Here is a 16,923-nt window from a genome sequence, read left to right as displayed (position 1 = left end):
GTCAGAGAGACATTTATAAATATTTGATGCCTCTCATCTGTGTCTGTGTTCCACCTTGGGTGTGATTGATGCAAAGGTTGCATCGACTATGGCACAGGTCACCGCTGCTGATCATTTCCCAGCATGCACTCGGGCGAGTTCTTCCATCTTCAGGCAGATTTGCCAAAGACCTGCCAACTCCCACTGAGCTCCGCGATCACACTCCTCACTCAGCTGCTGCTCCCTGCCGCAGATCGCTGGAAACAGAGCCAGCCCTAATCTTTTCGGGGCCCTAAGCAGAATTTGATTTTGGGGGGCCCCCCTGCCTCAGTGCCGTCAATTTGATTATTTCTTGCTGGGATGCTTATACCAGTGTTAGCCTTTATACTTCAATAGTTTTTAATCTCAATAGCTAGCAACGTCCAAGAGTGGTCTAGTGTTAATTTGCACTTTAATATTCACAGTACTGAGTGGTCTACTGACTGTGTTGTACTGCAAAGTAGCAAAATAAACCAGCAATGCATTTATTTTAAACAAGTTAAGATATACTGCACGACAGACAATTTAAAATTACATAGATACTTAAAGGTCCCGTAAGGACGTTAACCACTCACTCACATGGACCGCAACATGTTCAATCTCTGACAGGGACGCTGCAATTGATTAAACCAGATGTATTGACTTGTCAGTCCGTTAATATAATAATGTGTTTTTGTATGATTGCGGCCACTCTATCTTTCTTGTGGGGGTATTCAAGGCCTCTTGGGGTCCCTCTGGTGGCCACGGGGGCCCTAAGCAACCTCTTAGTTGGCTTTTGCGATGGTGCACTGCTCTCAAATCTGCCTCAGCACCGTCTCGCACCCACACACACACAGGCGTTTGACGCACTGCCCGGACAGAGTGAGTCTTGGAATGGCACCTGCAGCTGTTGTGCTGGCATGAGCGATGAAGGTGGGATACACCGACCCGCCAGGCCAGCAGACGGTCCTGGGGCAAGAGGGCAGCGATTCAAAGTGGGCACCCTGAGGGGGAAGCAGGCAGAGGAGAAATAGCATGCCCTTCATTCTTAATAGTTATATTGCCATGACTACTTTGAGTAAAAGGTAAAGTAAAATACAGATTAAAAAAGTTGCGTTGTGATCTCATCTTAGTGGCTGAAATATGTTTCCATGTTATGGTGATTAAGTGCATCACAATCATTCTGGGAGTTTTATTTATAAATGAAGTTAGCTCTGTCAAAAATACAACAGAAGAACTCCAACGCATGGATACTTCATTTCTTTCTTCATTTCCATCTATTAAAAGGAACTAAAATGTATAAATACATCTAAAGGTTTCAGCCAAATCGATCATTGGGTACCGTCTGACCACAAATTAGCCTCTGGGAGCAGCAGCCAATATCTCAGGGCCTCCGGTGCAGACAGTGGATACAACAATTCCCACAGAATCAATTCAATCAATTCAGTAACGGGGGGGGGGGGGGGGCACACATGCAGGAAGGTCACCCTCACGTGCAACAGATTCTAAGTGACAGGTAGAACCAGAGACCAGGATGCTTCAGATTCTGTACATTCACATGCAGCATCTGTTTATAGAGCTCATATAAATACCCACCATAAATAGCTTCAAAATTAGGTTTGATGAGATGCAAATTTAAATGTTACTGAATTGTTTGGATGAACAAACGCTGCCTCCGTTTTCATTCAAAAATGATTCCTGAGTTTTACTATTTAAAACGATTTTCGTTTTTTCATCTCAGATATGAGCAGCCAGTTGCTTTCTGGGTTAATCTTGTGCAGTTAACCTCGATTCAAGCTACTCACCCACTATGAGATTATTTCCTTTTTTTCCCCTTTCAAATAATCTTGTGTGTAACAGGGATTTGTAAAGGTTTTGCAAATGAACTGTAATAAATGTAATATGGCCCGTAGCTTTCCGTACAAAGGTTTTTATGTAAGAGATTGTAATCTTGCACGATCCTTGCTGGAACTAAGAAATTTCTTCTGCAGCACTTTGACATCCCTCCTACGTAAGACGGAGCAGATATTAGACACACTCATCTGTGAATACAAACTCGTGTGGATGCAAATGGGAGGATCTCAGAATAGGCCATGAGCTCTTATTTGAAGCATGACCAGGTGTGTATTGATCTGTTCCGTTGCGCGGAGTTGTTTTCAGATTGATCTCTCACTCTTGGGTTAAAAATAGTCTTTGCTGATAAAACTGTCATTACTCTCCCGAGGCTGAAATATGTGTGTCTGTAAATAAAACGAAAAAGGCAACGCGCCGCAAATTTCTAGAATCACCTTGAAACTTTGTTTGAGGGCGAAGGTGGGTTAGCTGATGGATGGAATATGAGAAAAAGAAGCCGGACGTCTATTGGCACGCCTGGTTCTCACATGCTGCTATTTTTAGAGGTCCGTCCCACAGTGCACCTGTCTGTGTCAGCCAGGAAGTAGCTGGAAACAGCTCCCACCTTCACACGCCGCCAGAGGCCCTGTCATTCTAATTGTCCAATTCCTTGTGGATGCCTTGGCAACCAAGATGGGGGAATAAGGGGATATAGTTAAGGTCAAATTAAGACCTGCTCAATTTCCCTTCTCCCTTTGTTGTTGTTAAAACCCTTGAGAGGCTAACAGAAAAAAAATCTTGTTTTATAATCGTATTATATTACTATGATGAGCGCATTCAGTATATGACTCATAGCAAATTCTGTAAAAACATGGATTTTCACATTGTGAATATTCATGAGCATGTAAATATCCTGTAATCGTTCCTATAAATAACTTACAGGGAAACCACAACCAGCAGGATCCTGTGACTCATCCTACTTATTCCACATAAAACTACATAAAACATTTTTTCTCTTTCTGATCTGAGCATTTCAGATCCAGATGGAGCCTCTGTGTCAAAAGATATTTTTGATATTCTCTCATGGCAGCTTTTCCTGTATTACGTGCTGCAAACAGATTAAACTGTCATGTGAAAAATGGGACGGTAAAAATAGTGAAATTATGCTTTTATTTATTTTTTATTTTAATTTTACATATTCTGTGTGATACTTTATATGTAACTTTATTTATTGATCGTGACGTGAAGAGGATTTTAAATATTAACATATACAAAATGCTGCAGGAACATCTTACCAACCCTACCTGTAACAACACTTCTTTAACCATTTGTACCTCTTGTCGCTGAAGTGCCTTACACCAGTTGCCAGCGCAAGTGCTTCCCCTTCGGGTAGGCAAAAAAATCTAATAAAGCAAATGTCACAACTCCCCTTGCAGTGCTGCGGTAAAAGTCAGTCCCTTTAAGCTCGGAGTTAGCTTTGTTGCCAACTGAGGCACCGCAGGGCAGGAAAGGCCCCCAAGGGGCTGGCATTTGGTAACCAAGTCAGAGTAGGGAGCACCAGCTCTATAGGATACTTCAGCACGGAAAGCAGGTAAAGAAAATCATAAACGCACAAATGACAGACTCACCGTGAGCTTTATTAGCGGAAAAAAAAACGGAACTCCGAAAAGCGGGAAAAAAAACGAAAGCTGCAATGCAATATATATGCAGCTTTACCCTTGTGGACCTAAGAAGAAGCTTGTATTGCTATTATCTGGCAAACACTGCCGTCAGTACCTCATAACACTAATAAAAGCCTCTGGTACCTTGACATCATTGAAAAGCAACAGATGAGGTTCAGAGCTGATCTTCACCGAGCCTCAGGCTTCTGGTTTTAGGCCTTTTAACAGAAAACAATGCAGCCATCTGGATATGGAGAAGAGGAGAAATGAGGAGGCTGAGCATAAGTAATGTAAGCACAGCCTTTTGTTTGGCAGCTCTGATAACCAAGGTTACCAGGCAATACTCGACAGCAGTAGCTGTCACAGAAGGATGAGCTCCATATGATTCAAGAATTGTGCAGAAGCCCTCTTCAATGATCTTTGACTGCTTCACTCTCTGGGCACGCTCAGCTCATGCCATTGAAGCTATTAGGACATAAAGGATCTCCTGAGAAAATGATTGTTGATTGAACAACATCTTTTATCAACATCTGTCCTGTTCTATGTCTTCCTATCCCCTTTATGTATTTTTGCACCATTCTGCTTTTTTACCCTCTTTGCTCACCCTCAAAAGGGCAAGAGTCAAATTCTAGTTCATCAGTGTGTCCTGCTTGGATCTGCATGTGTGGACCTGTTCTCCGCAGGTCCCCACGGCTCCTAGCATCCTATATAATTGGATTCAAGGGGATCCCAGTCATCTTTTCAATCTCAGAGGGCCTTGTTGTTGTACCATTAAAGTTCACAAGTACCAGAATGTTTAAATGAGAAGTTTGCAAGTCGGCACAAAAGCCAAACGGGTCAATGAAAAGCACCCCTCAGTGCCTTACTGCCCCTCATCGTCAGACAGTGGCAGCTTACTTGATGCTGAAGACGGGTCCTGAACTCACTTGGCATTCCAGTGGCAGGTCCAATCAGAACCCGGGGGGGGTCTGGAGAGCCAGAGCGCTTCAGGCTCAGTGCAATCTCCCAAATCACAGTCATCAGACTCCTCTGTCTCAGAGTCACTGCAGAGCAAACGCACATCGAGGTCCTGCCATCAATTTCTGCAGGTCCCTGTGCTGTGTCTTGAAGTGCTTGTGTTGCCCGCACACTGCCTGACTCACTGGATGGCTGCTATCGTGAGGTGGATCCCCAGATAGTCCACTCAAGCTCAAACTTAGCCTTATTTGGCTGATATTCCCATGTGTTAAATAAAATGATGTGAACGTGGCGGCCGCGTGTGACGGCTCCAGACCAACAAATAAACTAAAGTGCATATTATCTTTTTGTTTCCCTCTCTTTGGTGTCTCGTCTCAGGCCGAGGATGAGGAGGAAGAGGACCAGCCCCTGAGTCTGTCCTGGCCCGACACCAACCGCAAGCGCCTCACCTACCTCTTAATCATACCCATCGTCCTCCCACTCTGGCTCACGCTGCCTGACGTCAGGAAACCGGTGCGTGTGTGTGCATGTGTGTGTGTGTGACTAAGACAAATTCAATTCTCGCAACCAACAAACTGGATAACTCTGCATTTTTGTCTTCCTGTCTGTTTAGACGGCAAAGAAGTTCTTCCCCATCAGCTTCGTGGGCTCCATCTGCTGGATCGCAGGCTTCTCGTACCTAATGGTGTGGTGGGCTCACCAGGTACTTAGCTCTCCAAGGCCTGTGTGCCACTGGGGACACTGCACTGTAAAAATGACTTAATGCTGTACGGTCATGGCAGCAGTCCAACAGCAAAAAAAATGTTTTCTCATTTAGACATAATCCAAGTCCAAAAAGATGCAGCTGTCTTTTATCCCAATTTCCTATCTTTGACATTCAAAATGGAAGCACATTCAATAATCCACCAACTAATAAATAATAACAATGGCCCTATTCAAAACAGATGGGTTGTCGGAGCCCAGACTTTTCTCACCTCCATCCGCTCCCGAGCACCACAAGGAAATTGAAAATAGCTGCAATAAAAGATTAGATTTTTTTTATCACCCCCTAAGCTTAGTTTCTCTGTTTTCTTTTCCTTTTTTTTTTTTACAGGTTGGAGAGACCATTGGGATTACAGAGGAGATTATGGGCCTGACTATATTAGCAGCTGGAACCTCCATCCCTGACCTCATCACCAGTGTCATTGTGGCACGCAAGGGGCTGGGGGATATGGCCGTCTCCAGCTCCGTCGGCTCCAACATCTTCGACATCACCGTCGGGTACGAGCCAGTGCAGTGTCTTACTATTTTTAAGGCTCTGTGTTTTGGAGTCTGGAGGTTAAGCATGAGAGGAAATGAGATCCTTTTTTACCTTGCGGCCTGTGCTCAGATCTATTCTGAGAACAAATCCAGCATCACATATACAAGCTAAATGTTTGTAGATAACTTAAGAACTATTTTTGTAATATTATGAATCCTGGGTGCATGGATACATTGTTTAGTTCGATAGGTAAATGTATTGTACATGATCTTGTTATTTAGCGGTTAGATATAATACCTCACAGCGTATGTGAGCAACTTAATGATCTCAGATTCCAAATTAAATTGTGAAAGGCCTGGTTTCAAAGTGAAAGACCATGCTTTTGAATGAAGAGAGTGGGGGGAGTAACCCTGAAGATCAACATGTGACACGTGTGTGTGTTTGTGTGTGTTTGTATTTGCAGACTGCCGTTCCCCTGGCTCCTCTGGTCCTTCTTCAATGGCATGCAACCGGTGCAGGTCAGCTCCAACGGCCTCTTCTGCGCCATCGTGCTCCTCTTCCTCATGCTCCTCTTCGTCATCATCTCCATCGCCGCGTGCAAGTGGCGCATGAGCAAGCTGCTCGGCTTCATCATGTTCATGCTGTATTTCGTCTTCCTGGTGGTCAGCGTCATGCTGGAGGACAAGGTCATTGCCTGTCCGGTGTCCGTCTGAGGGACGAGCGGGGGCCGACTTCCTCTCCTACGCCGCCACCACCACCACCACCACCAACACCACCACCACCACCACCACTACAGCCATCTTTACTGTCTGCAATCACTCTCACCTGACCTTTATGATCCTTTAACCCTTGAATAAAAGAAGAACTGGATGAGAGATTCAAATAAGAATATAGAGTAAGAAAAAGGAACGGACTGATATTTTCAGGAGGCAGGTGGTGGCGGGGAGCGGTTAAACCAAAAAGGGCACAAGACTTTGGCTTGGCTGATTAAGCGTGGGCCGAACCTGAGTGGACTTTTATTTACTATATTTATTGAATTGGCCGGTGAGGGGGATTATGGGTGTATCCGCCAAATATAGAAAACATTATGCATGCCATTAGTGTCACTAGAAGGCCTGAACGACCTCCTGCGAACTTTGGGGGTTAGAAAAACAACAACTAAAGATCCACTGAATAAAACTCTTAATTCTAAATGCCGTGATTGAGCTGAAACCCTGAGCATATTGGAACTAGTTCAACGGACTGAGATGCTGTCTGCAAGAGCGAAGAGGAGTTTGGGGGAATGACTGACTGTGTGGATGAACATTTTGTGTTTCCTGTCTGACGCTATTCAGCGACAAGATTCACCTGACGGAAGAGAGACTGTTGCTTGGCAGACAAAATTCTTCTTTATTTCTTTTTTTTTTTCCCGTAAATGAATCCGTGCTCTGTTTGAGTGACGGGTCTAAGCTTTCCCCTCCTCCCCTCCAGATGTTGTTTTTCACCGCTGAATGTTTCTTCGGAGGAGACCCTTTAATTTTTTTGGATTCATGAAATATATAAAAGTAGCAGTAGTTGTACTGTAGCAGTATTAGATGGTGTAGAGTCCTCTTGACAATCTGCTCCTCTGTTTTTTTTTTCTTTTCTTTCTCCCTGGACACACACACATTCTGACGTATTCATGCTTCTCACACACCGACTGATAGCAGTGAGAAAACCGACGTTTAGCCTCTCAACATATACAGTAGCCTTCGATATCTTTGGGGGAGAATTTAAAAGAAAGCTTGAGTTACTCAGGCTCATTAAAGCTCCATGATGAAGTCGATGTCAAAAATAACATATTTGAGAAGAACTTAACAGTGTTTAAGCGTCATGGTTGGTTTAGATTAGTCGATGTCTAGTGCTTTGTTCACGATAGAACTGGGCTCAGCTCAAGCTCCTGGGGTCGTAGTTTCAAGGAGTCAACTGCATGTAAAATAAAAAAAAATAAAAACACACGCAAACCAATCAACATTTGAGGTCGAAGTCATATACCAAACGTTTTAATCGACATCTTATAGCAAAACCAGTGCTCAGTCTCTGTGTAGAAAATGTCAACGCGTGTGGTCAACGATATATCTATCGAAACTTGTGCAATTTCATTCTCTGATCAAAGGTGCTTTCGTGTGCATGTGTGCGTTTGGAGTCATCACACAACGACCGTTCCTTCGATGTATCCACGAGTAGACGCGATGCTGTAACCACCTGCACAAAGAAAACATGAAAAAAGAAATCTAGAAACAATAGTCACAATCTCTCTTTAAGCTGCATAGAGTGTGGAGAACACAGATATAACAGCAATATACCGTGCGTGTCCCTGTTGAGAACTGCACCCCCCCCGCCCCCTCACCCATGCGTCTGTCCCCCGCTGTTCGACGTGGTCCACAAGGCCCCCCCCCCCCCCTCTCCCCCGACCATTTCTCCTAAATCGGACCTACAACCCCGTTCCTGTTAGCTACGTGGCCAGAAACACCCGCTTTACCTCAACACAGCCACTGTACAGCAGCTTCGTAGGAATACTGTAACTGTAACTGTAAAATACTAGTAAATAGATTCTCCGAGTGCGTGAGGAAAAAATGCATGCAAGGAATTTGGGCTGGTTACCCACCGACTGTACAGCTGAGCTTATCCAACTATGTATGTTCACTTTTATGCATCCATTCAGAGATGAACACCTAAAAACGCATTGGTTCTACTTTGTAAATAGAAACCAACATGTATTGAATTCACTTATTGTTTATGGTGAGCAAAACACAACACGCAAGCGTTTGTTTTTAGGCTTCTCGACATCCGAGAGTTTCTGGTGAGAAAGGAGTGTGTAAAATACCTCGTACCCACCTCGGATTCAGAAGTGATGCTGCCACCGGGGTTTCTGACATTTGCTACAGTTTGGAAAAAGAACGGGAAAAACAAAATGGCGATCCCTGCACAAAGCAAACTCGTATGTTTAAGCTGTCATTCACTGTGTGCTCTCATTTTGTAGATTTCCTTAAAATATCTACCACCAACGGGATTTAACAATTCAACCGAGGTCCTCCAGGATGACTCATGTGCTTTGTGAAATTCTCCTGTGGTCAATCGCCAATAAACCTTCAGAGTGCCCACACGCTCATCTTAACACGGCCACAACATGGAATAGTTTGGGAAATACACTTATTCACTTTTTTTTGCCAAATATTAGGTTAGAAGTAGGACGGAGTAGTAGGGCCACTCCCAGGGAGAATAAAGTTGTAATATAAGGAGGAGAAAAGTCGTACTTTTACAAAAATAAAGTCGTAAACTCATTGAAATTACGTATGTTATTATAGTTACTATAGCTTTTTTCAAATGATAAAGTACTTCATCTTTCGGCTCATCAGTATCATATTACTAAAAGTATCAGGACTTTGTGGAAGATGAAATATTTGGTCGTGGTCGTCTGTAAGGCTATCAACAATTACATGTGTGCTATTCAAGGGTTTTTGTAGTTTCTCAAGAATTAATGTGATTGGTCAAGATTTTGGATCCAGAATGAGTGAAACTCTGGCTAGCACGGGTTCTCCTTGCTGCTCATTTCCTATTCTTTTAATATTATGACTTTTTTTCTAGTAAAACTACAAATTGTTTCTCATAAAATACTACTTTATTTTCAATTACGACTTTATTCTTAACTACTCAACTACAACATTAATCTTGAAATCCCAGGCTTTTTTTTATTCTTAAATAAGGTCCTGATACTCCGTCGTAAGGACATTAGCACTCTATTGTCTATAAAATATGTCTATATAAATACGAAGTTAGCTGGTTAGCTTAGCTTAGCTGAAGAACTGGACACAGGAGGAAACTAAAGTAGCTCTTTCACTGTTTCCTGCTTAAATAAGCTAATTATTTGCAAGCATGCCGACATGACAGTGGCTTAAGTCTTTTCTTCTGACCTTTGGCGCGAAAGTGAATAAACTTTTCACAAACTTTTGCTGAAACAAGTGAAGAGATCATTTGTTCAAGTATGGTCGACCTTCCATGGTCACACATGCATTCTGTGTCTGTGCACGAAACCCTTTCACGACAACACTTTTCTTTCTTTCTCTCAAGTTTCCATGAAGTTTTTTGTGTGAGAGCATGAATGGTGAGAATTAAAAAAGGAAAAAAAGGTAAAAACCGGTTTAGCACGAGAGCTTGGCATTGATTGTGGTTTCCAGGGTAAGCGACGGTGAAAGTTGGCCACTTGTGAACATTCTTGCACTGTAAATGTTTTATTTTCTCGGTGTCAATGTAAGATTTATTTAAGGTGTACATATATACAGATACAAATTAACCGATATATAATCTATATGTGTAAAAGAAATATGTCTCTTTATGTAAAAACACAAAGTATATAATATATCAAATAAAGACAATTGAAATATGCAACAATGTGTCTGCTCTGCTTATATTTACCATCAGTACTCGCAAACATTTACACATAAATATTTACGTATTGCGTAAAAGTTTTGAAGAGTTTCAATCTATCTCATAACTATATTGTTAAGAGAATTTGTCTCATGTTTCATTGTATTCGAGCAGTTTAAATCAATAATGACTCAAATCTTGTTACATCTGCGTAAAATATTGGTTTTTATAAACCATTTTGAAAGAAAGCAGTCAAAAATTGCTTTGCATTATGGGAAAAGCAACATTGACTTAGTACTACAAAATAAAAGTCAGCATATTTCCAACTGTGCTGCATCAATCTTGACCGTTCTTGTGTCGTCACTTCCAAGTCACGCAAAGTTGTGCAACTTGGCCAAATCTTTAGTAAGCTTTTTCCTTATTGTCCTCTTTGAATTTCCTGTAAGAAAGACTCTTCCTGCACTTTCCAGGTATGGAAACAAAAAGCAAACTCAGCTACAATGAAAACACATAATTTCCAAAGCAGGTGGCCTCAATGATGACGTGAAGAAGCGATCAGCGCTGTGGAGCAGATGTGAAACATCCTCCATGTTGTGTTTCCGTTCAAGGGTAGGGTAGTGATTCGCGTTTTGTTCACTTCCCATTGAGTTCCTGTGTCAGAGGATGAGTTAATGCGGAGTAGGGCGCCCTCTTGGGATCAAATTTAGAATTGCCCGTGGTGTTGTTCACATAATCCACCCACAAGTTTTTTTCCCCCTTTCCACAGAACTGTTGTCTCACAGTTTTACATGAAACTCTATAATTCCTTGAAATTAACGGGAAACATATCCCAACGTGAGTCAGACGTCTGACCTTTTTCAGCCTTCACTGTTTTTTATGTTTTGTTTTTCAAAAAACAATTGATGCGAGATAACAGCGAGGTATTTTTCCAAGGTAGAGGCGATACCAGTAATGGACTCTTTGGGTGATCCGACCTTGAGTCAGGAGACATCAGGATGTTTCTCTGACACTGAAGAGGCGGCTGGGACGTGGGTGAGGTCTTATAGGGTTAAGATTTCAAAACACAACAAGACACGCATGACATTGTTTGAACAACCTTTGATGGCCCTATCAAAGAATTCCAACAAATTCACTCAGGCCGCCCCCACAGATATTCCCACATTTCCAGTTCTTTAAGGACTTTACGAGCTCTTTAATGATCTACAATGCCATCTCTGAGCTTTCCTCAGAACTGTGTATCACTCAGCCAGGTGCTTCTCTGCCCTTTTCACTGGAATTGAAACTGATTCTGGTGCAAACAGCTGTGAGGTAAGTCACATTATTATTCACATCATTGTATCATTCACGTCCAGTTTCAGTGGGTTGACAACTAATGTCATTTCAAAAAAAGATGTTTGCTTTCTATTGACTAGGGTGACTACGATTGGAATCCTATTTTCCATCAAATATTTGCATCTGATTTTCTTTTCTTTCTGGAAACGTCATGTAATGAGGAGCTGTAGAGAAGTTTTAAGTTTCAACAAATTATTTTAATTATGATTTACACTTCAGAGTAATGCCCGATTTTCAACAACAAGAAAATTCAAAGTGCAACTACGAAAGGCATCAATACAAATTGTAAATGCAGCTTAAGTAAACAGCTTATTTCCATCAGTTGAAATTTCTAGTCAATAGCTACAAACTGTTACATTTTGTGAAATATTTCTTTTTTAAATCCACTATGATTCCAAACTTGTATTAATTATCTTATTTATTCTTTTAACATTTGTGTTGATACTTTGGTGAACATTAGACTTTTTTTACAGGGATTCCACTGAGCTTAATTTAAGGATGTGGAAAGTGTTACGGAAGAACCAATAACATTTTGGTGCGGATTGGGATCAGAGGTCAGATCCAGGATTCTTTTTATTCTACATTGAGAGACTTTTTTCTTTTAGACGTTTCCATTAATTTCCCAGGGAACAATTCATGGATCTTGATTAGAACGAATCCCGTACATTTAGGGAATCAATATTGATAAGTGTGTTAATTTTGTTGCAGATTGAATTTAAAAGAGACGAATGGGCCTTGACCCTTAGGCCAAATTTGATTAATAACCCCTGTGTCATGTTAAAATATCTATTGTGAAAGATTTAAGTTCCCTCATGGGGTGTAATGAGGATTTTTTTTATAAATGCTTTCATTTTCATACAGATCTCAATTGTTTATTTTCACTTTTGAAAGCTGGTTTCACTACGAATGGTTTGCACCACACCTGTAGTTGGTTCAGGTGAATTTCCAATGTACAAAGTTTGTCAATACACTATGCAGCCTGAAGGCATACACTGATAATCATAGTATATTCTGAACAGACTCATGTGAAGTCGAATCAACTCTAATAGTCAAGAGGCTTCATTTATACTGATTCACCAAGATCTTTTTTTAATTTGTGAGTCAGTGTCAGTGTTGTCAGAGTCCGTGGGGATTGTCCCTCCACCAGCTTGATTTTTACAACACTTTCTAACTCATGTGCCAGCACTTAATAAACTCCACATGGTCCTCAGCACCGAGGGCGTCTCTCTCTCTCTCTCAGCCAGCCGGCTTCACTATCGGCCAGACTTTGCCCGGTGACATCATCTGCTCGCTGTCACAGGGTGTGTGCTCCAGTTTGAATCAGCAAAAAAACATTTCAGAGGAGCCCCCCCCCAAAAAAAATCCTGCACACTCACTCGGCCCTGTTGCAAGTGTGGGGTTATAGAGAGGGCTCGTCTTAGGCTGCAGAGGGAGAGAACCGTTTCAAAATATCCCAGACGCATGCAAGTCATTAGCAAAACTGCCGTGTTTGGTTGTTTTTTGGTGGGGTGGAGGGAGCTGGGACCTGAGACTGTAGGTGACTCACAGGAGGGTCAGTGTGGATGTGGAGAGCGAGTGCTGCAGATGTGGCCGTGTGATTCAGCCTGGGAAGCGTCTGAGAGAGAAAATCAGCACAATAACTGTTGACTAGCCCTGATATGTCATGATGATCGTTTATATTACTGAATAGTCAGACACTGTGGAACAACAGCATATGGTCTCACTTTTTCTGAACTGCTATTTAAAAAAAAAAAAGTAATTCAGTGTAAAAACAGCCGTTGTTGCTTTTAAGTGATCGTGAATAAAAATGTCATGACATTGAATTAAAAGTCTCCAGCAATAAAACACACCTTTGATTAGCACTGCTAACTTTATATGAATATATCTGACTTTGATTCCTCGCTGCTTCTGTTCCTGTTGTATATCTTATCACCTGATATATGTATTGCTCCTTAACAGAAGTCATAGATTAAAAAAAAGTCAGTAAAGATAAAGCTTTATTTTCTAATTGAAAACAACTGTTGTTGTGTTTACAAGTGTCTTATCCACATTCCTTTGTCATCACCTAAAGACAAATGGCCCCTTGTGTTGTGTTTCCAGAGTTGCTTGTATTTTGTCAATTCACTCACTTTATTGTTGTTATTTTAACTTTTGAAAAAGTATATTTTTTCAACAGTTTAAAATGCATATTCAGTGTTACAATAACATTTCTGAAAAATGAAACTATGTATCGTACAGGATTACGACACGCACCTCCGGGAGGACAAATTCAATAACGTTGACAGATTTAATTGGTGTTTTTGTTATAACTGCACTGTCATGAATATGTCATGTAACTGCACTTTCTGCTTTCTAGTTACATCTTCTTAGAAAGGCGTTTCTTCTCCTATGTGGGCCTACCTGTTTGAATGAAAACTGGGCCAAACTCCGTCACATTGATTACAACCCCTTGTTTTCTGTTTACAAAGCGGTTACCATGATAAACAAATGCTTAATGTACGTAATGGAAATGCTAACCCTGTCAGGTCCTGTTATTGTCTTTTTACTTCTGCGTATTTGCTCTGAGGGAGTTGACAGGTGTGGCCTGTGTCGACACCTTAGGAAGTGAGTCATCAATGCCGAATGGGCCTAAATCAAGTTTGGGATTGTCAAATTGTTCTAAGAGAAAAAGATTGTTCATCAGCTGAGATCTATACCCTGGGTGTCTTATCCTGAGGAAGATTGATATGTGGGTCGGCTGAAAACGGTCTGATCAGTGAACGTTTCCCTAAAGACTGAAAGGAACTACAAAAACCACCAGTAATGCAGTAATATTTATATAAATACTATGCAGGACAGACTATGTTTAGTTGATGTTTAAAAATAGAATGACAACTAAAGGTGGATAGTGTGAGGGCAACCTGTTGAAACGCACCCACACAACAATGTAGAAACACTAAATGACCTTCATTACAGAAGATTCAGCAGCAAAAGTAAAGTAAAAGTATTTATTCTGTTTGAAAAAGACCATTATGAGTGATTTATTATTACATATGGCATTATAACCCATGTGAGTAGCATTTTAGTGTTGGATTTCATTCAAATAAAACAACATGAGAAGTTTAAACACAATCAAAAGCCAAGATGAATATTTATTAATGAATGTTTTTTAACAAAACTCTGAATTTTAAAAGTAGCTGCCACTGAAAAATAAATTGAGTACAAATTGTAATATTTCTCCCTGAAATGTGATGAAATTAAAGTATAAATTTGTGTAAAAATGGAAACATTCAAGTACAGACGAAGTACCTAAAAACGTCTGACTGAGTAGTTGCTCACTGTGGTGGAAGGACACACGTGTAGTTTCTTTGGGCCGGTGACTCTTCACCATCATGAATCAGTGCAGCAGCTGTAATTCGGTGATGGTATCTATATACCGGGCAGAAAGTGTCAGCCTTGTGGAGCTGGTCGTGGTTAAGGGTCATAAAGAATCCTCTCATTCAGAGATGTTTTCCGCAGCCCAGCACTTTTTGGTCTAGACGACATTTTGAATCATTCTGTGTGATTCATTGATGAACCGGATCCTGTAGTCATGGTTAATTCTGTGTGTGGATCAGCATCCGATTTCTGATACACATGGCACTTTACAGTTTACATGTTTGTGTGGACATCACTCACTAAGTGAGGACAATAGTTTTTTTTTGGCAAATGAAGCAATACATTTTTTTTTTTTAAACTAAGAAAATGGCGGATTTCATTGACTTGACAACACATAATAAACACATTTCTGTGGGTAAATAGACAATTTCTTTATACATAATTCAATTCTTGTGGTTTTTCTATAATATTTATAGGATATTATTTTCACTGACACAATCACATCATTGCATTCCATACCTGTATCTGTACATATGCTCTCCGTATGTGATGTATGTGATATATGTGATTTATGTATATATGTCAGTGATGTTTTAAGTGTACAAGCTACTGGATGATCTGAATTTCCCTCGGGATTAATAAAGTATCCATCTATCTATCTATCTATCTATGTATAAATTACTTTATTAAATGTATACAATTACACTCTATACATTATGTAAAATGTAGACTAAATTTATATAAAATAAGTAACACTTATTAATCAGAAAAGACATAGTTTCATATGTATATTAAACTATATATAATATTATTATATATTATACTATATTATATTAACATGTTTGTGTATAATATCATAATATAGATGTATATTATGAAACAATTTACATTGTTATTGGCATGCGTCTACAGTTATAATAAATGAAATAATACTTTTATTTTGTAACCATTTAAAAAGTTGTATATATATATATAATATGAATGATGCCTTGTACATTTTAACATAAAAATTATGAAGTAAAACATCTTAATAATCATTCATGAATTCCGTTTAATTGTTACGTAATAGTAGGATACAGGGGATGTGCCTCTTCCTCCTGCTGTTGAACGTACGTCGATATTCCTCGTCAGCGCCCAAAGGTGCAGGAAGCCGCGGCCCAGCTGCTGCCTGGCCGAACCCCAGGACACACCTACTGCACTTAACGTGTGACTCCGGCTGAGCAGAAGTGGGCGGTGGAAGGAGAAACTTATCTCGCCCTCGGTCAGACTGCTTTCATTTGTGCTGACGCCTGACGCCAGGACGCACGGATCCAGGACGCACGGACCCAGGACGCACGGACCCAGAACAGGACGTGGGAGAGGTCACACACCTCAACAGGTAACGTGATGATAAAGCTACAGGGTGAAGGCAGACAGCAGGCACTTACAGTTGTCTCATTTATAAACGCTCATTACATTTGTTTTGTGTATTTTGTAAAGTGCAGCCATTTTTGTTGATGATGTGTTTACCAGACAACTCCCCATAGTTTTATTATCATTTACCATTTAAAAATGTGCTGATGGTGAGTTGCACACAGGGCAGCTGAAATCAAGCTTTCTCTCCACGTGATTTCAGCATGAAGAGCCATGTGCTGATCGTGAACCCTCTTGGATGGAAGGTCCCCTCTGCCAAAATACATTCAGTGGGTCATGAAATCCATCTAAACAGAATTTGAACATGGGTCTTGGAAGGAAGGCAAGATGTTGGCATAGCTGATGAGTTGAAATCCCTGCTATGCCATCAAATTGTCATCTTTCTTTCCCCCTTTGCTGCAAAAGAAGGATAATTTTCTCAAGTGCCGAAAGGAAAACAGGCCTAACTTGATTACACTGAGAAATACTGCAAAACGTTCATTGTTCATTGTGCTGCTTTGTGTTTTATATAATTTTATCTCACATATTATCTCCTATTTTGTGAATATAATCTTAAAGAGTACAGGGACAGGTTTTATGCCTGCATTAGAAACAGTGAGCTGCCGTCCACAGGGTTAGAATAAGACTGAAGACTGAATTAATATTTTTTATTGCATTTTAGAGATATATTACTTCTATCTAATGATTCCTAATCTAGAAAATTGTATAATGTAAAAACATATGTTGCTATAGGTTTTTTTATGCATG

The 16,923-nt window shown here is 40.7% G+C and overlaps 1 protein-coding gene across 1 annotated transcript in view; it reads left to right on the top strand.

Annotated features, from left to right (window-relative positions):
* LOC128430315 (sodium/potassium/calcium exchanger 2-like) overlaps nt 1–6,401 on the top strand; it is a 35,427-nt gene extending 29,026 nt beyond the window's left edge. The window contains exons 8-11 of the mRNA XM_053416359.1: nt 4,827–4,961; nt 5,062–5,151; nt 5,542–5,708; nt 6,152–6,401. Of these exons, the coding sequence (XP_053272334.1) occupies nt 4,827–4,961; nt 5,062–5,151; nt 5,542–5,708; nt 6,152–6,401 (642 nt within the window). The remainder of the gene's footprint in view (nt 1–4,826; nt 4,962–5,061; nt 5,152–5,541; nt 5,709–6,151) is intronic.
* Nucleotides 6,402–16,923: the final 10,522 nt, after the last annotated feature.

This window comes from Pleuronectes platessa, chromosome 23 (assembly GCF_947347685.1).
Source record: "Pleuronectes platessa chromosome 23, fPlePla1.1, whole genome shotgun sequence".
In the NCBI taxonomy this organism is placed as follows: Eukaryota; Metazoa; Chordata; class Actinopteri; order Pleuronectiformes; family Pleuronectidae; genus Pleuronectes; species Pleuronectes platessa.
The sequence above is the reverse complement of the archived record's forward strand: the minus strand, read 5'-3'. Positions and strand labels throughout refer to the sequence as shown.